Source organism: Patella vulgata, chromosome 7 (genome assembly GCF_932274485.2).
Source record: "Patella vulgata chromosome 7, xgPatVulg1.2, whole genome shotgun sequence".
Classification (NCBI taxonomy): Eukaryota; Metazoa; Mollusca; class Gastropoda; family Patellidae; genus Patella; species Patella vulgata.
The window spans coordinates 22,053,960-22,080,261 of record NC_065885.2 but is presented as its reverse complement, the minus strand read 5'-3'; the positions used below and the strand labels follow the sequence as shown (position 1 = coordinate 22,080,261).

At 34.9% G+C, this 26,302-nt stretch overlaps 2 protein-coding genes and 1 long non-coding RNA gene across 7 annotated transcripts in view; 2 read left to right on the top strand and 1 right to left on the bottom strand.

The window, feature by feature from the left end:
• Nucleotides 1-913: 913 nt before the first annotated feature.
• On the top strand, nucleotides 914-2,368 carry LOC126828185 (uncharacterized). Its single transcript, XR_007682935.1, has 3 exons — nucleotides 914-1,000; nucleotides 1,729-1,868; nucleotides 2,273-2,368. It is a non-coding gene; the product is annotated as an uncharacterized LOC126828185 (long non-coding RNA).
• A 443-nt stretch (nucleotides 2,369-2,811) lies between these two features.
• LOC126828046 (neprilysin) lies at nucleotides 2,812-7,664 on the top strand. Its single transcript, XM_056102261.1, has 11 exons — nucleotides 2,812-2,823; nucleotides 3,896-3,973; nucleotides 4,375-4,478; nucleotides 5,112-5,170; nucleotides 5,276-5,327; nucleotides 5,424-5,491; nucleotides 5,678-5,808; nucleotides 6,058-6,123; nucleotides 6,221-6,316; nucleotides 7,213-7,289; nucleotides 7,393-7,664. Exons 1-11 carry the CDS (start codon nucleotides 2,812-2,814, stop codon nucleotides 7,490-7,492), a joined length of 843 nt encoding a protein of 280 aa, XP_055958236.1. The 3' UTR covers nucleotides 7,493-7,664.
• Nucleotides 7,665-16,373: 8,709 nt separating this feature from the next.
• The window catches only part of LOC126828173 (cholecystokinin receptor type A), a 71,647-nt gene continuing 61,718 nt past the window's right edge, over nucleotides 16,374-26,302 (bottom strand). For 3 of the 5 annotated variants that reach the window (XM_050557786.2, XM_056102550.1, XM_050557787.2), the window contains one exon: nucleotides 16,374-18,198. In XM_050557786.2, coding sequence (XP_050413743.1) covers nucleotides 16,999-18,189 — 1,191 coding nt within the window. In that variant the 5' untranslated portion in view covers nucleotides 18,190-18,198 and the 3' untranslated portion in view covers nucleotides 16,374-16,998. Of the gene's footprint in view, nucleotides 18,199-19,747; nucleotides 19,824-19,877; nucleotides 19,987-26,302 lie in introns of those variants that run through there. The other 2 variants (XM_050557784.2, XM_050557783.2) reach the window with 2 other exon arrangements.

Here is a 26,302-nt window from a genome sequence, read left to right as displayed (position 1 = left end):
ATAAACCCCCTCTAAATTATTAATCCATAAAAGACATAATCATTAAAATCACAGAAAACATGATTTAGTACACATGGGGTAAAAGTCTCACATAAACACAACTAGAACCATATTGCATCAGTTGTATATTTGATTAAAAAGTATAGCTTTGAGGTACTTTTTAAAAACTTTAATAGAGTCTGCGCCTTTTGATTCATTTGATATAGAATTCAATAAATTGGGAGCCATCGACTGTGAATGATCTACCAAGGCTTAATTAAGTGTTTGTCTGATTGTGGTCGAAGAGTTCTGGAAGAATTGTTATGCAGAGCAGAATATGTAGTAGACAGTATTTTAAATTGATGCGTTAACAGACTGGAAGCTAATGAAGATCTTTCAGAAATGGTGTCATATGTTCATTTGGTTTAGATTTGCATTTTCGAAAATCATGTTTGTTTTTGTCCAATTCAGATCGACCAACCTTCTTTTGGGATGCCTGGAAGAAGTTATTATTTGCGAGGTAGAGATGACTTGATGATACAAGCCTATGAGAAATATGGTGTTGAATTGGCTGTGAACCTCGGTGCTGATTTTGCAACAGCCACAGCTGATATTAAAGACCTAGTTGACTTTGAATTCCTTTTAGCTAATGTAAGATAATTATATTGCTCCGAACCGTGTATGAACTCATAATACCGAATGTGAGACTTTTCAGCCACAGAGGTTTCGCCCATGGAAAATAGCCAATTAGGTTGTTCCGACCAATTATAAAATAACAATGAATCTTGAACTTTCATATTTTATATTATATATCCACAACATCTCTGACCAAAACGTCTGTCCACCTATAATACGATTATTAGATTCTGACTATTTGTGACTATATGCTTTTATATTATTCTCCGCTATAATAAATTGACTTTATAATGTAAAGATTTCAGTTGCTGCTGAGGATAGAAGAGATAGTGAAGCCTTATACAATCCCGGTAGCATAACAGACCTTGCAGCTAATTATAGTAAGGTGAGGAATAGTGCTATACATTAAAAGGAGCTAAATCGCTAATATTTGGGACCTAGAAATTAACCCAAATGGGTAGCAACGCAAATAATAATGTAATCTGATTGTATATAAACTGATTTACATTCAATCGTTTCCGTTTTTACTCTAATTTCAAATCAGTTATATCCAGCGAAATACGGCATGTGTCTCAACCCTATAGCAGTTTCTAGCGTCTGGTTATTCTAGTCTATTGAGCAGGCTCTCCAGTTGAATATGTTTAGCCTCGTTCTTTCTGGTCACTTGTTGAAAATGACGCTAAAACGCACTATGGTACACGGTACCAATGGTAAAATGTTTATTTTGTCTTAAATATTGGATATCAGAAGCCTGCCTTTTCCTGGTAAGATCACGACATCAATGTTGATTTGAATTGACAAATAATTCGTATTTTCAACGTGTAAGACTTTGGATGATATTGACTTAGCTACTTTAAAGTAGCACATATTTTGGAGAACTGCTCAGTGTTTTGATTTTTTTTAAAGTTTCAAAATAAGTGACTGGGCCATTTTGTCGAATTTTGATGTTTGATTTCAATACTTAAATACACTTTTATTTACGATGGCATGTGGAATTTGTGACTGTCCCATTCATCAAGGGTTTCTTTTGAATAATCTCAGAAGGTATTTCTTTCGAATATGATACGATATGGAGAAGCTTATAATAATATTGTCGGTTCTTTTTTTGTTTAGTTTGATTGGCAGAATTATTTTTATGATATTTTTAATATGGATGGTGTGGGGTTAAATATAACAGCAGATGAAATTATTATCAACAGATCACCACAATATTTTAATCTATTATTTGATATATTAGAAAATACACCAGCAAGGTAAGCATATGCACATTACACTATTTAAACACGTACTTATTCTGGCTAATATTGTTCCCTGACATGGGTTGGCCGGGAAAGTTCATTAGGATTCTTCCAGTTTAGTTCTTCGCAGAGTCCGACAAGGAAACGCGTCTAGTCGTTCGTATGCAAGAATAAACGATCAATATTATCTTCATTAGGCTGAACTCATTTGTTGGTCGACCTTTGCTCAAATAGGGAGGGATGTTTTGTTACATAGATGGGTTGATGGATGGATATTACATGAAACATCTTTTCCGTTGGTTATGTAAATTATACATATATGACATAATATTAATGATGAACATGAAGCTGTTTAGTGTCTCATCAGTGGCATATGATTTTCACAGAAGAATACATTCTGAACACCTTCTCTTTTTCAGGGTAAAGGCTAATTATATTTTATTTAGACTAGTACTACAAAGAGCACCTTATTTAACAGCCAAATTTAGAGAATTATTAGTGGACTACAATAAGGTAAGGCCCGCCTATTACAACTGCATTCATTGTAATTTGTCATGTTAGAATCAAATTAAGATATATATTGTAGAACTGATTTGATATGGCAAATAAGATTCGATCGAAGCGGTGTATATACTCTTTTGAAACTATATGCATTAATTTGTATTATTCAGTTATTGAATTATTGTCTTTTCTCATTGCTATCTGAACACTGTTAAACTTGTTGCACAAAATAGCAGTTTATATGTCAATGGATTTACTTCTTTTTAATGACAAGGTTATAACTGGATCGGCGACTGAGAGAGAGAGATTTAGAACATGTGTGGTTTATGTGCAGAATAATGTTGGTGTTGGAGTGGGAAGGGTATTTATAGACGAAACATTTGATGAAGATGCTAAATCTACGGTAGGCAAACACATGATAACAAGTTTCGTTAGTTTCCAACATTCTGTATTCACAATGATAGCACATGTAATCATCCCGGACATAATGAAAGTACTTCATTGATATTACGACATTCTCACTCCCTTCAAATACAGAAAAGCTCCATTCATCATCCATGTGAAAATACATGCCGCGATTTTAAAATCCACATTGGTCACTATCATAGGTATGGGATGCATAGCTAAATAACGTCTAAAGCGTTACTGACGCATTACTCGTTTTGCTGTATTGAGTGGGATGAGTCAAACAAGAAAAATAATTATATGGACTTATGATTTATTTACTTTGTTTTCAACATCTCCACCCGCCATTCCTATACATGTAATAAATGGCAATGACCCGGTAAAGTGGATTTACTACAGACTCAAGGCCGAATCTATGATATAACATGGACGTCATGAAGGCGAAAGCAAATACGCGAATACGTTCTTGTTATTGCCGTTTTCTCCAGAATTGGATTTGGTTAATTTCGCCAGTGTATTAACTGTCATGTGAATAGAAAAATATATTAATGGGACGTTGTATCGATAAAACAAATAAAGCTGCAAAAAGAAATCTAACCTTGTGTTATCATCTGCAGTTCACAACAACTCTTGTCGGTCTTTTTGTTACTGTCAACTGTTTTCCAATAAATAATGTTTGCAATTACTATTGTTGGATGTCGCTATCTGTATGTTATATTTTTAAAGGCCCTAGAGATGATTGAGAATATTCGCTCAGCTTTCTTTGAATTGTTGAATGAATTGGATTGGATGGATGATTCTACAAGACAACTAGCTCGGGAAAAGGTAGATTTTAAACCATTATGTTTATGCTAAAAAAACTGTACTCGAGTGACAAGTCACAGTATTGCTGCTGCAGCAAATATAGTTCTCTAACTGGATTTATATCGTGTTCGTACAAAAGACACTAGTACCCAAAGGGTTAATATTTAATTAATATAATATATACCACGAAAACAGGATTACAAATTTGTTCAAAAAGACACTATTACCCAAAGGGTTAATATTTAATTAATATAATATATACCACGAAAACAGGATTAACAATTTGTTCCACTCTTAATTTTAACAGTACATATTTCACATATATATTTCAGGCAGAATACATAAATGAAAAGATTGGATATGCTGATGCTATTCTGGATGATGTTTATCTCAACAAATTATATGAAAATGTAAGACTCGTGTAGAATATCATCTTGGACCATAAATTATGTTACAAAAACATGTAGTCTATTTATATTTCTCTTAAATCAAAATATAGTATTATTATATATATCGTCCAGCAGGGCGGATTAACCCTGTGGGGGTGGGACTGAATTAAGAAAAAATAAAGCGAAGGGCCCTCCCAAAGAAAAAATTGTAAAATAGATTCGATTTGGTGTATTCTCGGGTATATTCTGGGAAAGTAACACAAGTAAAATAGAAGTTTCAAACTTCAATCAAGGCATGCATTCGAGTCAGTCCTTTCTAAAGATAATCAGTCACTAATAATAGTCTTGTAGTCAACCCATAGATCCGGTACTGTCGGTTAGTCATCAAAATGATTTCTATTTACTTCTTTTATATTTTTCAGCATACTTACGATCCGCATAATTATTTTAATAACGTTGACAGTGACCAACGTAGAAGTATTGTTACAAATTTAAAAGATCTGCGGGAACCAGTGGATAGAGATGAGTTAGTATACTTTTTATCTACACACAATGTTCTTTGCATTTCATCAATTCCTTTCTAATCGCTTTTTATATTCGATACTTGTTGTCTTTGTGGTATGATTTCAGTCTCTGCGTATGTATGATAGGTTAAAACAAAGTAAAATGTCAGCTGAGAGGGCAAGACATTATATTAGTATTGTAAACATTCACGTTAATTACGTGCAGAAAAAAATGACTATTCGCACATATATTCCGGAAAGCATAATTCGACTCACAGAACTTAACTCCCTTAAAGAACCCCTAAAGATTTATATACTGGTTTAGGTAACAAAGACGTTATATGTTACTAGTGCCAACTATTGCACAATGTGACCGACAAGAAAGTTGTTATAGATATGCATGTTCTACACCTCATGTCCCAAATTTATTTGAATGTATGTTGCTGTTGACAAAAGCGCTCTTGTCTTTTGTTGTCCATGATTAGTAAAACCGGAGTTTTGATATGTTATACAATTGATGGGTTTGTATTCAGGATCGAGTGTCGAGCAAATATATATTTAAATTAACTTCTTACGGCTGTTATTAGACTTACAGTGTGATCGTAAAAAAAACAATATAATATTCTAAAACATACGATTGGACTTCATTTTTGCAGTTGGAGTACCAATGCCGCCACAGTGAATGCATTTTACAGTCCTCAAAAAAATCAAATCAGTAAGTATTCTCAGAACTCTATATGATAGAAGGCTTGTTTTTTGCAACACAAATGTAAGTTTTGTGGCCATTACGAATCGTAAAAATAGTTGTTATATATTTCAGTGTTTCCAGCGGGAATTCTGCAACCTCCATTTTTCCACAAAAACTTTCCAAGGTACAGTCAATTTCTATTCTGAAGTTATAAGAAATAAATTGCTTTGCTTTCTATATTGGCTGCATTTGAAATGAAATGGTAATTTTATATTAACAGAGCTTTGAATTATGGTGGTATTGGTGTTGTTATTGGACATGAAATAACTCATGGGTTTGATGATTCAGGTAAGATAACTCGGACTTTCCTTGACTATTAACTCCAACATTAACAAATTACACATATAAAACAAATTACCAGAATATGGTCTTAGAAGGTAATTGGAAACATTTGTCAAACCAAAAGGTTATGCCATAGTAATTATTTTTATAACTTATATGACACTAATGCTGACAGTAATAAAATACGTTTAGGTCGGCAATATGATAAAGATGGTAATTTATTACAATGGTGGACTGATGACGTCATTGGTAGATTTAAAGAGAAAGCACAATGTATAATAAATCAATATTCCAACTATAGTGTAGAAGAAGCTGATATGAATGTAAGTAAGATACAACTAGGGCCCAAACTATAATATATATTTTTAATGGGGAAAATATGGGAGGGTCGTTGGAACTTCCAAACTGAATGAGAAGTATAAGAAGTTTCAAATATCAATTATCAAATATTATGGTTGATAATGACCAATTAAAACCTATTTCATATTTATTTCTTGTTGTAGTTAAATTATCAAATATTATGGTTGATAATGACCAATTAAAACCTATTTCATATTTATTTCTTGTTGTAGTTAAATGGTATTAATACACAAGGTGAAAATATAGCTGATAACGGTGGATTAAAACAAAGTTATAGGGTAAGAAATACCTCTTATCCGTTGAGGATTTCACTTATATAAATGTATGCCAGTTTTCTATTCTAACTCAACCTTTTACTTCCACCATTGATTTCAGGCCTACCAAACATTGATAGAAACCATGGGCGATGAACCACGACTACCAGGTTTAAAATATAACAACAAACAACTCTTTTTTATAAACTTTGCTCAGGTAACCAAATGCATATGTCCCAATACAATCTGATTAAAATATAGATCTAATTTTCGTTTCGTTTTACAATAGACCCAGACCCACCGCACGTTGAGAGTAAAAGGATATGGGTGACCGTGACTAGACTCGTAGCAAAGTCAAGTAAAACGAAATTTTCAGCAATAGAACCGAAACGAAATAGGATCTGTGTTTTAATCCGATTCGCCCCAATATATATTTATTAAGATATTAAATCGCTCTAGTAGAGAAAATGAATGTACAATTGTACATACAAAAATTAAAAAAGAAAGCACTTGTGAAATCAGTGCAAAACTAAACTATCGTGGTTCTAAAACTTACGACCCAACCGTATTTTCCTCTTTGTGATAAGAGATACATTAGGACACACGAAACAAGGGCCAAAGCTATTTTTAGTCTTCCTCTCCCTTTTCCTTTTTCCCCCTTTTGCATGGCGATTTTTGTTGACTTTTTGGTGTAGAATTGAGGAAAAGGGTTTGAAAATACATTTTCTGCCAAGTTTTGGTGAATATTCATAATTTTGATGCGGAAGGATACAAGAGTTGAGAGGTTGGTTACGTTGAAATGTAGGGCCTGAAATTGCATGTTTACTTGTCTCTACTTCCAGCTTGTGTATCTCAAGTTTTTCATGAAGAACCTCATACGTGCTTTTGGGCAAGTGGTTGCCACATGTTGCTCCATCTGTGGTAGAAAGTGTTCTACCCAACGAAAATTTGGGAAAAAGTTAAAGCCGGTCTAAGATACGAGAATTAACATTGGAGTCAATGGGGAAATCTTTAGTGATCTGTGTCCATTAGGTTGAATATAAGAACTGTTTTAGTTACCAGATTATATATCTCATGTCATTGTAAATGACTTTTAATGCTTTATATTCAAAGATTTGGTGTACGAATACAAGAAGAGAAGCCGCCATTCAGCAGATACTAACCGGTGTCCATAGTCTGGGAAGATTTCGGTAAGTTTCTTGAATAATGGGAGATTTATATCCTTTAGCGAACAATCATTTTTCTGTGTAGAAAGAAGTTAACAGTTTTCATTCTTTGTTCATTTATCTCCAGGGTGATTGGTTCGCTTCAAAATTCTCAAGATTTTGCAGAAGCATTTAATTGTCCAGCCTCAAGTTACATGAATGCGGAGAAAAAATGCTATGTCTGGTAGATAAACTGGGGAATGCTACTACTTAACAATAAAACACACAATCAAGTATTCTTGGCTACAGTATTTATAAAACGCGCATACATTAAGCTTTTTTGTCCATAAGATTTGTGCAAAAAAATAGGCTATTCTGTTATTGTTTACATGCATAAGAATAAAGAATATATGAAACCAGTATCATCCGCTTCTATATTGTGTGAAATTGTTTAATAAGTGTCATGCGCATGATAACTGTCATGTGATAATGTGTTTGTCTTATGTTATCCCAATACATAACTGTGGATGATGCTAAAACAATTGAAAATTTTAATTAAGCAATTTGTTAAAAATACTGTTGTATGTTTCCTATTTCTGTTAATTGTTACGATAGTCCATTATTTCCACGAGGATTATTCTTCCTTGAGTGTGGTTTGGTGACCGAGTGGTTTTAGGCTTGCGCTGTAGATCATAAGGTCTGTTATTTAACCAATGGTAGTTTACGATGAATTTATCCATACCATTATAATATTATGTAGATTTTTAACATGCCGAAGGCCTGCTCCCAACAAGGATTATTTGTCGGCGTTATCCATAATATTATGTAGATTTCACACTAAAGGCCTGCGCCCAACAAGGCTTAATTGTCGGCGTTATCCATCCTCAACCATTAATCATTGGCATTGGTTTGTGGTAATAATAATACAGCCCGACCGTTTGTTTTTTGCCGGAAAACCGGCTTGCTAAAACCAAATGAAATATAACGAGGTTTAACGTCCGACTGTGCTAATGAAGTGCATGCTATGCAGTGTGTTATGAGGGAAATTTGCCTTCTTATGGCCTACTCTTATATTGAATTCCAACTGCCAAGGGATCTTTTACGTACACGCCAATGTGTACACGGGACCTCGGTTTTTCGTCTCATCCGAATGACTAGATTGTAGACAGCTGTCCTTGTCAGGCCCTCCGTCCTGCACCGCTCACAAGGGGAAACAGAGTCGGAAAATCCCAATGAACTTTATCGAACACGCGACCTCCAGGCTAGCGAGACAGCGTCTTACCCGCTTAGCCACCATGGCTCCCACTGGCTAAAACATTTTTTAAAATTTGTATGGGTGATACTATATGTGTCATTGTATAATATCTCACTGAATGTGTGAACGCTTAAATGAACATTGTCATTACCACGGAGTTCTATATAAATAAGGCGATAGAAATTCGGTACTGGTGTACGCTGATGTGTTGCCCACCAGATTGGATCGACAAGAAATCGGGCTGTCGGTGACAGCTAATCCTTGGTGGTGTAGTCCGACCTTAACATGAACAGGAAAACCAATATCATAAACACACCACTGTCAATATGAACAAGAACGACAATATCGTAAAGCCGTCATAATTCTGAGTCACTGCCAGAGTTTGTGTGTCTTATCTGCAAATGTACATGGTGACCCCCATCCAGGCTGCTATGTATAAGCCAATAATACAAAATTGAAATTATTCCCGTTGACATAACAAATATTCGCCTTACCCGCTATTCTTTTCCTCCAGACATGACCTCGTGAAAGAAATAGAAATTATATTGATTTTGTGTATTCCTATTGTACTTGTATGTTAAAGATCCCGCACCCCCTTCCCGAAACCTCGATATCGCATTGGATTTATATCTAAACAACATATTCTTGAGGTTGAGGCAATGGTAACGAGCATTATCAGTTCTGACCGAGTCTGAACCCAGTGTTGGCCAAAAGCGATTATCGGGGTTTTCCAGTCTGGTATCCCTATGTCAGTTGCGCAGGGGTGGTTTGGGGGGTGGGGGGGAATGATTTCGTCCGTTTTCTATCTTTTAAACACACTCTCGCGGCAACCTACCAACCCCGGAAGACAATGAAATTTACTTTTATTTAACCGTAAAACCATGTGGTTAGTTGCCGACTTAGTGAGTTTAGAAGTTAGGTTGTTGCTAGCTTGAGACCGGAAATAATTAACTGGACGAAATGTTTTTCCGTAGTCTTGATTAACCAGGCTTGTATGATTAAAGTAAACTTAAGGTAAACACTTAAAGTAAACACAATACTTGAATTCTAATCTTTTTAGGTCGTGTACTCTATTTTAGATGTGTATTTATTTATTTTCATATTTGGAACCATAATAGGATTATTATAAAGGATACTTAACATCTACAATATAAGTGCTCTAAGCACTATTGCGTTTGTATGGTAAACCACGAATTTCTCCAATATTTGAAAGTTTTCATTATGTTCTAATGCATTTATAAAAATCAGCCCAAAATGTAACTGATATTTGGAGTTGTTAATTTTCATTTCTCTCTGTTCCGCTCTCGTGTTCAAAAACTAAGGACTGTGCATGCGTACAAACATTAAATTCAACCGTTATTTGTACGTATTCTAAAAAAAAACGAAGATTCCCGAATTAAGTATTCGTTTCAGTGCCAAATTTGAAATTTTAATGTAACCAAGAACCGTAAGGCGTATTTAACTCCATTGATAACGGAAGTCGGTCATAATTGGAAGCATTTATAAACACATGTCCAAATGGTTATATCCTCAAAAATCAATCGTGGTCAGACTTCCATTGTTGATGTATGAAGTTCATAATATGTTAATATAAGCCCCAAATATTGTCTGTCTGTTGGATTTTCTTCAAACCCTGAACCACTCTATATAAGTATGAGCGATCGGTTGACAACGTTCGTTTACAGAATTGCTGTGACTAAAGGCAATCAGAAGACTTCGTTGAGTCTTCATTTAATGCATTCAAACAGTTGAAGTTTCATTACAAAACATTTATTCACAGATCACAGTCAGAACAGGAATTCAGTGTATCATGACGAGTAGCTACGAGGACGTAATTTAAACCGTTCAGAAAAATCTGATGGTTTGTTGTTCAGTTCCGATTTGATCTTATTATTTTCATCTTGCAAACTCGTTTCTTTTAATAATGCCTATACCGTCTTTAGAATATGAAAATGTTATATACCACTATAACTAATTAAACATACCCTCAGCCCAGTGTAGCAAAAAACCTTTAGCATAACTACAAAAATTATCGGTAATATAAATCATGCGTTGCTTTTCGCGGTCTCCATTCATACTAGTTACGATGTATTCCGCATGTGCACCTCTGTGAATCGCAGTGACGAGCTGTTAGAAGGAACTGTACTGTACCCTTCCTTAACTTGAGACACGTATTGTAGAGGTCTGGCGCTGTAGTCTTGGAAAACATTAATAATAGGGTTTCATTCTTTGGAAACTTACCATTGGTCTAGGAATTTCACCCTGAAATGAATAGCATTGAGATTACCCATGACAATATAAAAAGGAGATTGTACTACACCAGGATATGACCGTCATCATTCTGCAGTGAAACCCGTGAATCTTCTGAGACAAGATCTGATGACCAATTATCACCGATACATTTATCACGACATTGCTCATGCCTCTCTCGTAGCTCTCACGTTGACGCAAAACTGATCTTACCATGGTGTCTGGTACAAAGATTGCATCTTCTGATACGGCGTCATTTCCAGTTACAGTGCTCAGCATTCTTCGCAGATGATTTGCATTCATTTGTCTCACCCGCAATGTGGGACGGGAAGGCGGGAATTGCATTTCCTGTTGCGGCTCGAGTTTATCTAAACTGGATTTGCTGAAACATTTGGTGTAGTCTATGTGAGAAACCCCCTTTCTCCCAAACGATTTCCTCTAACGTCCAACCCAACCAGAGAATTCAAATTCTTCGCAAATGATTTGTATTCATTTTTCTCACCCGTAACGCGGGATTTTCATTTCTCGTTGCTGCTCGAGTTTTATCGAAACTGTAGTCTATGTGAGAAACTTCTCTCATCCAAACACTTTCGTCTAATTGTAGAAGTCAAATGTTTTTAACGTACACGCTCCGGTACTGACTAAGCTAACATATATCTACAGGACAGAATTTGTAGGGAGGCCGGGTGGTTAGCATATGTATTAGTAACACATACTTATGTAAAGGGAGCCCTCGTCCATTCATCCAGAGACTTTAATAATGTTATAGCGGCTTTTCAAAAGATATAATGTTACTGTGTGGAAACAATTATATTCTAATTGACTGTTATATACCTAGCATTGAACGATATCCTTGAATTTTAATATCGAAAATAAATTAGTTAGCTGTATTAGACATAAACACGTTATTGTGGTTAATGCTTTTAATCTTCAATGGACAAGATTCGTTATTATATAGTTACGAAACCTAAATGTACCGAATGTCCTAGGCGGTTATATGTTTCTGAACTTGATTTTCGAAAATAAATTATAGCAGGAATTTATTTAATCTTCAATGGTTAAGATGTGTTATTATAGTACACGAAACTTAAATGTACCTAAATTCCCAGTCCGTTGGTGGTTATTAGATTTTGAACTTACTTTTAGAACCTAGTAAATACTTAACTCTAGTTTCGTCACCTATGGCTTGCCGTGGAATTAATTATGTATACCCCGTTCATATAATTTCGTGCGAAGGAAAATAATTAATTGATGAATCGTCATCTGTTGATATGTTACAATGTAACCTACACGAATAAAACAGGAAAGCTTGCATGCTGCTCCACTTCCGAAAGAGTTTTGTCAAGTTTTTGGATGAATAACAAGAAAAGACGTGTAATCTCCTGTTTGTGACACCAAATACAGCAAACAAGAGGATCGGTGTATATGTAGCTAGTCGATAATAATTTTAATTTTTTTTAAGTACTCAGAAAGAATTCTTCAAACCCACATGAAGTAAACACAACACGTTACCAATTACAAAGCAAAATAAAAACGTGCTAGCTGCTTGACACCAAGTTAATTCGAAATATACTTTAGAAATTATAGTGTAAACATTCGTAACGTGAGATCAGCTATTTTTATTTTGCATGTTTGTCAGCACTTTAAAGAATTTGTGAAAACCAAACATAAAACCGGTCAGATCGTTTGTTCATATTTATATTAATAATATGATTACAACGTAAAGTGCTCGGTCTCGCAGACACGATACATAACGAAGTAGATCGTTTTGAAGAAAAATAAATATGCTCCATTATCTTTCCATAGTGGTCGAAATATACCTATTCCAAAATAACGATTATTTTGAATCTAGATACAGAATAGTCCAGCTCACGTTCAACAGTGTGGTTGTAAGGAATGGCCTGCAGCGCAAGGCTGTTCGTCCCCAACAAAGTATTATAATTACCGTGGTGGCGAAACTATGAACTATTTCCCTACAACGGAGTATTAAATAGGACAACGTTTGTGTTAAACTACTAACCATCCTACATTGCATGTTTTAAATTGCTGTGCTGTCCTATTGGTGAAGTGTCCCCTTTGCGCCACCCCTTTCCATATAGGCTACATTACATAGTTGTACTCAGACTTTCTACCAAAATTTACGGTACTACTATTAACTCCATATTCCAGAAAAATATAGCTCGACCAATCCCCGATATGGAGAGCAGCCGTTCTACAAAAAACGGATTTTTGAAGGACATGCATTATTTGGAGATGCGTTTTCCAAATGTTTGCAATTTGTACACACTATATCATCCAAGGAACAGTACCTTTGCACCGTGGTCTTGATGATATGGAACATATAAAACGTATAAATATTTAACATGGTTATGTGTTGCCACCCTGTCTGTTGATGTTGGTAATCATAAATGTAGTAAAAGTCGGTGGTTTAACGCCTGCTTCCAAGATAGTAATTGGTTTGGCAGGCTCAGACTTGGTAAACGTCTAGTTTAGGATTTACGGTACTATAAATTAGTATAAATGTATTCCGTGGTAGATTTTATATGGTATGGATCTAGAATTATGTTGTCCAGGTTATGTTGTGTTATTTTAGTGGTAGAAATGTTTTAGTTTTTAATATCCAGTTCTTCATATCCCTCGTATTATTTAAAGGATATCTCGGTGGAATCCTTCAGTTGTAAAGGCGTTTTCTTTCTGATGTTCTGTTATTCTTACACTTGCCAGGTTATGTTGTAGATTAAGTGGGATAAAAAAATATACATTATATACATGCACCTTTATCACTTAATTATTTTCAACAGTTTATACATCGGCCCTTTTCCACAAACGGGCAAACTAATTATTGTACTTTTTTTTTTCAAGTGTTGAATTAGGTGACATTGAAGTGAAGAAACCGATTCTTTTGAAATATAGTTTATGTACGTACATATGTTATGTTTGAAGTAACATTTAGCCAATAGAAATATTAATTATATACACATAGTGGCAAGTATTTGTATCTATTATTGATAATTTATTAGCAATGTCATAATACAAAAGAAATTGTGTAATTGGATTTTATGGTATAGAACGTTATTGTAAGGAATACCCAGCATCCAATCACGCTTTTAAACGTTTTACCGAATATTTTATTATATATAATAATTTCATCTTATGTATTATATAATACATAAGATGAAATAAGTTTTTTTCCTTTCTAAAAACCTCATATTTCTATATACTTTAACCTGAGAGAAGAATCTTTTATAAATTTTATATATATATTATATATCATGTGCTGTTTCTGAATATATAAACTGATTTTAAAACTGTTGTCACTTCTTGTCAATCAAGAATTCTGGGTTTTACTTACTATCTCACCCCACCATTGCAGGTGTTGGAAAGGATAGGTCTGAACTACGGTTCCATTAAAATCAGGGCAAGGTTTCCAATACTTAATTTGTGTTATGAAATGTTGTTTAACGTCCTTATGAAGACGGCCATACGCCATGCAGTGTGATATGAAGGGCATCCTGCTCTTATTTCGCATTCCAACAAATGTGTACACGAAACCGCGGTTTTCAGTACCATCAGCACGACTAGACGGCGTTCCTTGTCAGGTCCCCTGTTCTAGATTTGTTTCCTAGCGGTTAATTAAGTCATATGACGCAACTTGAAAAAAAAGTTAACTAACAGTGTCATATTTCTTAGAAGCTAAAGGGATAACAATAAAAAAGACAGTGATTAGTGAGCTTACAATAAACCTATGATTAGTGGGCTCAAAATAAAGAAAATAAGACAGTGATTAGTGAGCTTAAAATAAAACCGTTATTAGTGAACTTAAGATATAGACAATAAGACAGTGATTAATGAGCTTAAATTAAAGGAAATAAAGGAAAGTAAGTAAGTAAGTGAACCATAATGGCAAGCGTAAATTCCTAGTCCGTATCGCGTATCTGTATGGATTTTACATGTGACGTCATCAATGTGTGTGTATTTCTCATATGTGACACGGCTTTCGAATACGGCAGCAGGTATCGAACAGTTTTTATACTGAAAAGGTCCGTATAACATTGTCGTGTTTTACTGTCTTTTTTGCTATTTTTAGACGCTGAAATGCATCATAACGTTCTTATGAATCTATGTGTATCCTAGAACACGAAGGTGTATATTTGATGTGATGTTAACCATGACAAAGGCTAGAATTTAATCATTATTTTTGATGGGTTTTTCTCGGAATTTTTATACTTTTTCTGTCTGTCTGAAAGCTGGTTGATCTACGTGCTAAATTTAGGGAGGTTGGACCTTGCAAATCTGTAAAAGGGTATATACTTTCTGAAATGATACATTGGTGGAACAAAAAATCGCTGTCAAGTCGAAGTCGTAGATTTTTAACAAGATTTGATATTAAATTTGTTTTTTAATAGTTCAGCGACTGTCGAGCGACTTCACTCCTCCGGGAAATTGTAGGCTAGGCATTTGACTAACACTGATGGTGATCTTGGTATAGATAACTGCCACCATGCTATAATAGAACTAAGCTCAGCTCAGCGACGCATACTTACGCGACGCGAAAATTCTGCCAAAACTCTAAACGTATAAACGTTCAAATAGAAAACGCGAAAACGTCCGGCTTTCAAAGCTGAATTGTCTGTTAGAGACTGAGTTTCTATTTGGGGAGATGATGTAATAAGGGGAAAATACTCGCTGATTGGCTAAAGCTCTGGGAGCAATCAATCCGGCTCAACGGACGCAGTTGTTTTTGTGCGCACGTATTTACAGATACGGATACGGATGTAGTATGAACTGACCTTAAAACTACATTGATGCAACGTATCACGTATACGTGGTACGGATGGGAAAAATTTCGTTTACTAAAAGTCTCTATTACATATTGTTTGTTCAGTGTGGCGTATAGCTTTAGACTATACCAGTAATAGGGAGCAGTATCATATAATGCTTTTAACAACAAATGTATTTTCCAATCAGAGTTTATGTATCTTGGCTCTCGAATCTCATGGAAATATATCTTTGACCAATCCAATCGAACGGTAACAGGAACTGAATGCTGTATAAACAAGCCAGTCAGAAGATAACGTATAAATGTGATCCAATATGTAACTACAAGAAGTATGCTACCAGACAATAATCTACAAGACAGCATTTAAAATGAAATGAAATGAAATGAAATGGGATTCAACGTCCGACTGTTCTGCTCCGAACTGGGCTAATGTAGACGGACATGCACCATACAGTGTGGTATGAGGGAAATTTGCCCGGACAGTGGCACTACGGCCTACTCTTATATCGAATTACAACTGCCAATGGATCTTTTACGTGCACGCCAATGTGTACAAGGGACTAGTCAGATGTCCTTGGCAGGCCCTCCGTCCTGCAGCACTGACAAGGGGGAACCACGCCGGAAAATCTGGATGAACTTTCTCGGCCAATGCAGGCATCGAACACCCGACCTCCAGGCTGGCGAGCCAGCGTCTTATCCACTTAGCGACCGTGACCCTCAAGACAGCACTTAAAAAAAACAAAAAAAAAACAAAAAAGAACAGCATTTAAACTCTCGTAAATCCGTCATAGCGTAGCGGACTAAGACATGATATCTGTCAATAATAAAATATTTTCCACCTCTATTAAACTTGTAAAGAGATTTTAATCGTTACTACTTTTATGTCAGAGACCCTGATTGGCTAAGATAGGTTATTAAAAACAAAATGGTCAACGTTTTACTTTTGACAGGTGTTTGCAGATTGCATTCATTTGTGCGTACTTCGTTTATGGTTTACTTCCAATTGTTGTTTGCGTAGACTGAACTTACCGTTATTAAAACAGTTCAACCCCCCCCCCCACACGAAAAAAGCTTAGTATTAAATATACTCAAATATAGAAGACATTTTCCAACTTCCGAATGCCTTTCATGGAATATTACCTCCGATCAACGAAAGTTCTTGTGACACAGAAATGATCTCATATAAATTGTAGCTGTATATTTTCTTTTATTGTAGCGTAGTTACAATAAAAACTTTTGATTTTAAGATCAGATGCAAACGGCCCACCAAAACATTATTTTTGAAAACAACAAAAAACAATTCCCGCTTAAGCATTCGATATACACGGATAAGAGTTGGTTTTCTTATATAATAAGAATATATTTGAATCGTGATATGACATAATATAACTACACGTATAACTTAACGAATATAATTATTATGGATAGCGCAAGATGAATGGTAAAAGTCCAAAATAGAATAACACAGCTTAGCACTTTTTAATTAAGTGTTTAAGGTCATCACGAAATGTTCGGTTCATAAAAGCATAAATGAAAGGATTTGCCACATTGTTTAAAAAGTAAAACTGGTACACTATAATGTTGAATGGAATGATCTCTAGACCCATTAACCAAGATGGCAAGTAAGAAATAATAAACACTAAGGTAACGACAAACAACATAGCGGCTGTTTTGATATTTGCGTACATCATTTTTTCACGTAAGGCCGCCGCAGCCCTGATTGGTCCTTTTCCCATAGAAGCGCCAATTAATGGTGGCGCTATGCCATTAACAGCTGTCAGTTGAGTTTCTTCCATACCCGTTTCGTTACCATTCATAGTTGTATAGCAGCTAGCCCTTTTGCAGCGACTGCGCCATGCTCTCCGTTGTAATATGGATCTGTAGATCAAAGCGTATAAAACGGCTACGATAATAAAAGACACCAAAAACAAAGCGGCGTAGAGCTTTTGATATATCAGCGTTGTAGTTTCCGACAGAATGATCTCATTTGATACACAAGTACCGTAATAAACATACTCCTGAAATGCGTCATCCTCCAATGTCTCATTTATTACTGGATTAAAGTTATATCCACTGTCCGTTTCGTTTGGATGCGCCAATGCTTCCGGTGGTACCAACAGCCGACTGTCAATGTATACGCCATATGTTAAAGACGTAATAATACCTAGAGCAAAGGCTAGGTAGGTAAGCATGAGCACACATATTTTTGCCTTCCGAACTGTTAGAATGTGCAAGAAAGGATGGCAAATGCAAAAATAACGATCGAATCCAATGGCCACCATTATGAAGGCCGACAACGGTACATTAGAAGTTATAAAAAATAAATACATTTTGCACACAATGTCAAACACCAAGTGATACTGAACCAGTTCCGCAGCCATTGTGTATGGAACAACGATAAGGCAAGTTAAAAAGTCCGTTACGGCCAACGACAATATGAATATTGTTGATGTAGATTTTTCACGTTTTCCGTAATATATGTAAAAGGCAATAGCATTTCCAGTAACCCCAAGAATACAAAATATAGACAACATTGTGGTTAGTATTATAACCATGTGCGGTTGCTCGGAATGTTCAGCTTCATCCGACGATGCCATCATAGTAACATTAATGGAAGTTAGTGTCGACGAAGTATTGAATGGGGGTAAGCCTAAAGCCATGGTTACAACCTGAAAAGATAAAAAGAGAATAATTAATTAATAATAATAAATTAATAATGTGTTGAATTCAATAAAGAAGAATAGACAAAATAAACTAGTTAGTTGTATTTTACGTCCGCTTCCACCGAGGTGATATCGCAGCCAAAATAAACTGCCAGGATTTGACTGATAACACGAGCAATAGATGAACAATGAAATGGCCCCGAATGTAGTGTAGTGCTTTATTCATATGTACATAACCAAATGCAGATTTAATATCAAAACTATGCGACAAGCGATTATTGCTAATGTTACTGTCTGATGACATCTTGCTCTATATTCAGAGTTTTTCGATTAGCTGATGCCTATCTGACCTACCCGACTTAACGGTTTATATAGTTGGCGATAACCATATTTCAAAGCTAATAAAACAATCGTCTAGTAATCATTCTTTTCTTATATCGTCATTTGTTTTTAAAGACAATAATGCGGATGTGTGGCTTTCACTTTTAACGTTTAAATGATTAAATTTCGTAATATATTGTACTAAAGCACCAAGGTGATCATTTGACATTCGATTCTTCCCTGGAGATTTTACAGGCAACTTGTTTTGTTCCATCTATTGATCCTTTCTTAGATTTAAATCACTCCCATTAATATATTATAAAGTTAACTTGGAGATCAAAGCTTTTCTGTTTGGTCTGTATACATTCGTAATTGACATTATAAAAAAATTATTTACACTTATTTTAAGACACCCACCTATTCACGGGTCTAACGTAACCGCCACAGGTATCTCAATTTATTGCAAATGACATAAAAGTAATGTTAATTGTGTGTAAATAGATAATGATAGAAAATAACCCTCTATCAGTAATTGGAGTTTTCTCACATAAGCCACCCTTACAAGATAACCATATTATTATTGGCTCTATATGACATCCCATTATTATCTTAAATTATCCAGATGGTGTATATCATAAGCAACAGTGTAGCAGTGGTCGATCAAAGACAAGGTAACACATGGATTGTGGAAGTACACTAGATATCTTGCAATCAATAACTAACACATACTATGTCCACAAAACCTAATATTGTCAAATAAAGTTCAGAACACTTGTATATGCCTGAAAACCACTCCACGTTGATAACATGGTTGTCGTGTCACTTTCATGCCTTATATATTACCGGGTGGTTTCTATGGTATTTTAACCAACTTTACAATTTCTATATAAAAAAATAATACTACGAAATAAACGCCATATAAAATCTGAGAGCATAGAAATAATTCTTCATGTATATTTTGAAAAACGGCATCCAAAACTCCCGAAAAAGATATTTCCAAAAATGGCATCCAAAACGTCAGAAAAAGGTTAATTTAAATAAAATAGAACATTAAAAAAAAAAACCCACTCCAACCCTGTATCTAAATACATAGTCTAATAATGATTCCGTTTCAACAAAGACAAACAAGCATGTGAATAGTTTGCAAATCCCGCTGAACCCCGTTTAAACACAGTTTAATTCTATTCATCCCATAATCTTTGGGTAATTGAACTTCGAGAATAATCCGAAATACCATTATTCAATCTTTCTTAATCTGCTAGATTGAGTTTTAACTTTTTCTTGAAAACAGTCAAATTCCAATAAGAAGAATACACAACTTTTAAAACAGATTATTGCCAGTCATTCATTCTTTCAATACTAACCACTCAGTATCCCATCTCAACTCAACGAGGTGTTTTAGTGATAGTGATGACAATTTCAACACCTTCAAGTGGGTTAAAGATCTCAATCTTCGCCAACTCAGTCACGTCTTTCTATACTTCATGTTAATTTAGTAATGTTTAAAGCGCGGATTATTACGCTGAGAGAAAACTGGTTATTTAGCTATCGATTGTACATGTATTTATTGTTTTTAGCTTGTGGAATAGGTTAAGTCTAATTTTACAACATACTTGACATTTCGTCTAAGTTTTAACGTACGGGAAGTGTCATTATTTTGACAAAAATGCTTCGGTTATCTTTGTGCAATAGTTTTGGTCGGTAAAAAGTTATTGGTTTGAATAAACGACGTGGTGCTTTGTTGGGTTTTTCTCTTAATCACTGTATTAAGAAATTACGATAACCTCGTTTATATACTTCTTGGAAGAAGTTAATCAGTATCTCGTAGATACGGTATTCATGAATTACGATTACCCAGTAAACATACTTTTGAAGCTTTGCATATAATGATCGTAACAAAAATACCAGAAGACCACAAGCGCCACCGAAGGAAGTCCCTCAGCGCCACCAACACCCAAAACAGCGACCAGTACCACAGGCGAACTTTGTATATAAATTTAATTCATAGTTACGTAATTTTTTTTTTTATAAAACTAGGAAATATCACGATCTAAATTACAATCATCCCAGATCAGTACTTATGTGGAGACTTAACCTCTCCCCCAATTCTTTAACTTATCCCTTGCTTGTGTTATACAGAGTGCCCCAATACAAAAGGGTACTAACTCTAATCACGACTACCGTGGTTAGGAACAGCATCTCCCTTTCTTTTTACCAATATGTTTTCCTGTCATTTATCGACATTTCCAGACCATTTCCATCCTCTCGCACAATGGACACATTCTGTCATTAAGAAAATCATCCTTGTTTGATTTACAAAATATGTTATATTTAATGTTTCATCTTTTTTGGTATTGATATTTCTGCAGATCTATAATTATAGGCGAATAAAAACAGCAACTGCTTTTAAGCTTAATTATAGTTTGTGATCACAGTAGAGCAGCACATTGTGTAAACATATTGTTATTTTTTATCGATTTAATTACTTACAGTTGGGACTAATTCATGCCACATATACTCAGATTGTCGCTAATTAGCAATTATGCAAGACGTGTTTCCTGTTTGGGAATATCTAGGACTACGTTATACCCATTAAATAACAATAACAATAGATACACAATTTCTCCATTATCCACACATAAAAATCAGAATTTCCCTGTACGTGTAATTACAACAAAATCTTCAGCTAGTCCTGTATGTAAGTGCTAGTGAACTATAACTCCAAGGTCATCGTCTACCCATAACATCGGCTTTTGAAATACAAGTCCCAAACACCATGATGGCCAGTATATTTTATACCGTCTATGCATTTACATACCCATTTGTAACAATGGTCATGCACTGGGCAGAATCGGCTTTCTCTTTTTAGACCAACCCGATAACACTTCGACATCGAAGACGCAGTTGTAACCATGACCATGTGTTGAGAAGGCTCTACTTCCTATTTCTTAACAAAACTGATGACGCTTCGACTAGGAAGAGCCCAAGTTGCAAAAAAATAATAATAATAGCATCGGCTTCTAAAATAAGTCTAACTTACAGACGATGGCAATGCACTAGGCAGGATCTAAATATTATTTCTGGATCAACCCACATGATGACACTTCAAATAACAAAATGAACAGCTGTGACGTCGCGATTCGGATTCAAATTTCCTTATTATATTTATTTCGGTGTCTTTTTTTGACGGTAACAAACAAAGTAAATGTAACGTTTCTAGCCATACATAATCGTCCAGTTTTGAAGTCCAGATGCACACAAAAATTAAATGCTAGGCCTGTTTTAAATCCCATTGAATCCAAGCCGGGACATTACGTAGCGTTGGTAATGTGATTTTGTGGTCCTGATTATATGTTAAATAACCAATCTGAGTACTTATTAGCATGAATTAAGCCATGAGAAATTTGATATTTTAGCGACAAATGCCAATGGCGCATCTTTACTTTAAAGATGCATTTAGATAAATAAGTGACCGTTCTTGTAAAAAATAGATGATGGAAAATGAATAATCCAAAGTGTTGACAAGTGAGGCGAAATAAACGAAGTCACGATAGTAAAAGTACTTTGTTGGGGTAGGTTCATATTGACGTTAACCGATTATATGGCGCGGGTGGTGGCCTAATCCACTCAATATCTAAGTCATTTGATGTTCTAGAGAGTTGATTATGAACTTGTCGTGTGAATAAATGCAAAAGATATTAATTTATATGACATTTGAAGCCTGAAAACAAACTTGTGATAGGCATTTTTGACTCTCCCATAATGAATCTTTAGTGTTTACTATGCGCCGATCTTTAAAAGGTAACCAAGGATGACCAAGTCTTACAAAAATGCAAACCGACAGACTGTAAATTGAAAAGGTGCATTCAAGCCTAATATAATTTTACGAAAAATCCAACCATATGGGTATACCATTCATTAGACTATTTTCCAATCTATTTCATACTCAATAATCAATCCTCGATGCCATAGGATGCTCGAGATGTTAACTAGATTAGAACGGTTCGGCCATTTATTGAGAAGCGGGAATAAGTCTCGAATATACTAGTGCCGTTGTTACGATAATAAACAATCAATGCGCCCATACTTTTAAAAGTACATCCATAAACAATGACAAATAAATTGGTGTGTGGTAGATTACACAATGTGCTCATTAAAACCCAGAAAAACAGTAGATTAAAGAAACACGGAAAAATCATACGGTAATTTTGGAACAAACGTTAAAATAACAAGATGGTATGTATCAGTGCAAGAACTAAGCTGCGCTACAACCGAATGATGAAACGCCTCATCACCAAATGTTGGCATGTATCAACGAGGTTTTTGATGGAAATTGGCTAGAAAGTAACATATTGTTGAAAGATGGACTCGTGCGTGTTATGTAATAGGAGTTAAAAGAAACTTTTTGTGTATTTAAGAGATACTTTAGGCTGTTTACAAATCTCATAATAACTACAACATATGGCTTTAAATCATACAATATTCACAAGTCGTTGTTTTGCTGCCAGCTTAAAACGAAACCCTGTAAAATATTTGCACAAGATTCTTTTGATTATTTGTAAAACTATTATCAAGCTCCAAGGGTTAAAAAAAACTTCTGGCATGTTAAAATAATTCATCAATTTAATGAAATGAAAGAAATCGAGATATCCCCGGATATCGGATTTGGGAATTGTGAAACACACGATGAAAGAAATAAATGTACTTTAAAAAAAACCATGATTGCAGAGTATTGTTGCAAATTATGTAATGGTCATAACAGCAGAGATAAACGAGTTATAACAATAGGTAAACGCAGTAAACCCTAATAAGATCGTCCTCAATTAACACCAGCATTCCCTTGGTATACAGATGCAATTGTTCGTGAGCAGTTGTGAGATAACCCGCATAGAATTAATGGTTCACATAGCGTCGATTTGTGTGGCAACTAATTACAGTACGTCTGTTTATTAGAGAAACGTTTGGGATTTTGTATTTTCACGATTCTTTTTCAAAATATTATTTTGACGTATGTGTTCGGGATGCGTGGCTGCTTCATTGTTTTCTCTTTCATCCTCTTTTAACAGACTGTTACCCAGATAAACCTGGTCCATCACGACCTCTTAACTAATAAACTAAATGTCAATATTCACAGAATGTTAATTATATTTTGAGAGAGTTTGCTTTATAGTATGATACGAATTCAAAGGTTTTTTGTTAGACAGGACACAACGGATGCATCTGTTATTTTAGAATATTCATACCAACACCTTTTTGTCATTTTTCATACCCCCCCCCCCTTTAAAGTGTTGTTTGCGTGTTTCCTTCTTTGATTTATCTTTAATGAAAGCGTACCAAAATACTATAGCCATTTGAACGCTTGAAAGTGGGATTATGCCTGCCATAACACGATCTACTACTTATCGCAGATTAAAACGATAGTTTTGATTTGGATTTGAGAAGAAACCAAACTTGAACATGTTTACCAAGCCATCTCTGACAACCAGACAGGACTATGGCCAAAGTGTTTAAATAAACATATACATCAATATTTGAAGCCTCTTGTATACCAGCAGCTGTATATATTAGGTACATTACCAATGCTTCGTTTCGTTTTATTTTCGTTCCGTATATATAAAGGTCTCATTTTAGCATACCACGATTAGGACTGTACCTATGTCGCACTATGGAAATGACCGTACAGTATGCTCTAGCTTGATTTTGAACCCTTGACATGCAATCGTTGCCATTGCAAGTCATTGTTTAAAAAAGTTCTCTTTTAACTGCTTTCTCTACGAATATCCGACAGACTGATAGTCGCCGATCATGACATGAATGTTATTATACACATTTTTGTTATGATTGTGATTTGATTATAACCAATACTTTCTTCACTACACGTAGTACAACCCAACCTTAATACCAATTCATGATAACTACGGTGGAAACATCGCCTGTGGTTATAATAGAACGTCAAATAGACACGGTAATGTAATTGTAATATGGAAGATAATTGTGAAGCTATTGCAGATCATGGCGAACATGTAAGTTACTAAGAACCCAGCAACACAGTTTGGGTCAATATTAGCTTTTCACTCTATCAATATATGAAAGATGTTGGGGTAAACCTAAAGCCACGAGTCATAAATGTTATTGACATGCATGTCAAACCAAGTGTTACGGTAAATATTTATTTTCAACAAATTATATAATCGTTTTATTTGAATTATCGCTGGGATGTTGTTTATTTTATTTTACGTTTCTGGTAGATAATATAAAATGACACATATGTAAATATCGTTATTAGCTTATGTACATATTACACATCCTAGCGTATTATTATGGACAGTGACAATATTATTGTATTGTAACTTAATTGACATTAGGCCTCTGTTTGTTAATAACGTTATAACTTGTTAAGATAGTCCTTTGATGGTATTGAAATTCAAAGACGATAACGGTATATATATATATATATATATATATATATATATATATATATCATTCGATCATATTTTATAGACGATAACCAAATAGCCATATTAGAGCGTGGTCATAGTAAGTTTAAAACCGATAACAGTATATAACATTAACACGTGATTGTAGTTTAAAATCTTGTCTGCGGTATCACCCTAGGTCTAAGCGGGCGTAAAACCCCAACGAACGAACGAACGAACGAGCGAGCGACCATAGTTTAAAGACTATAACCATATCACAGCGTGATTATAGCTTAGAGACGATAACGGTTAACCATATCACAATATGGAATAGTATAAAGATGATAACGGTATAACTATACAACGTGTTCATAGTTTAAACACGATAACAGCGTGACCATAGCACATCGTGATTATAGCATAAATACGATAACGGTATAACCATATCACAACGTAGTCATGGTATAAAGACGACATACTATTAAATATTTTTTTTAAAGTTAAAGGTGAGATCCAAATCCAACTTAACAAGAAATTCACCGAAGCCATTAAAGATACATTGATACATTATTCAAGAGCTAATTTGCCTAGTGTAGGTCTTTCTTTAGGCCTTATATGTTATATAAATTATTAATTAGGCATGAATTAACTTCTCAAGACCATAATCAATCATCGATGCCATAGGATGCTCGAGATTTTAACTAGATTAGAACGGTTCGGCCATTTATTGAGAAGCGGGACTAAGTCTCGAATATACCAGTACCGTGGTTACGATAATAAACAATCAATGCGCTCATCTTGTCAAAACTATAAACAGTGATAACTTGGCTCAGAATAAAGTAATTTGAATTAAATTTTCAATATATGCATTTTGCATTATCTATTTTTTTTAACTATTGAAACAAGAACGTATAGCTCTTTATCTACATCTTGCATAATCTATCTTTAATAGAAGTTTTACCATCGCTGAAGTTGGCCTGGTATTTGTGAGCGTCTGCACGTGTGTAGAAAATGTATAAGAAATGTATATTAAAGCGACTATTTAGCACAAATAAATTACTATATAATTGGTATAATTTCTGCTTGGAATAGATCAAACCTTAATGTAATGTAGCTAAAACCCGAGATATCCGGCACGCGTCTGACCCAAGGTTTTAGATAAGGTATTGACTTACCGGCAAAAATAACAGTCTGACTGGAAGCTAAACTAAAATATACCTGTAATTTTACTCTTAAACATATGATAAACTCATACTACTGTGTTATTATAGTGAGTTTTTCACATGCTTACAGCCATGTCTGAAGTATTCAAATTGCGTTAAACAACACTTGAGCTTTCTATCAGCAAAGATAAATAACCAGGTTTTATCTAA

Excerpts from the sequence above, each read along its gene's own strand:
- LOC126828046 (XM_056102261.1), top strand. Across the intron at positions 5,171-5,275 it reads TCCTCAAAAAAATCAAATCA|TGTTTCCAGCGGGAATTCTG; the intron begins GTAAGTATTCTC and ends TATATATTTCAG. Across the intron at positions 6,124-6,220 it reads GATTAAAACAAAGTTATAGG|GCCTACCAAACATTGATAGA; the intron begins GTAAGAAATACC and ends CATTGATTTCAG.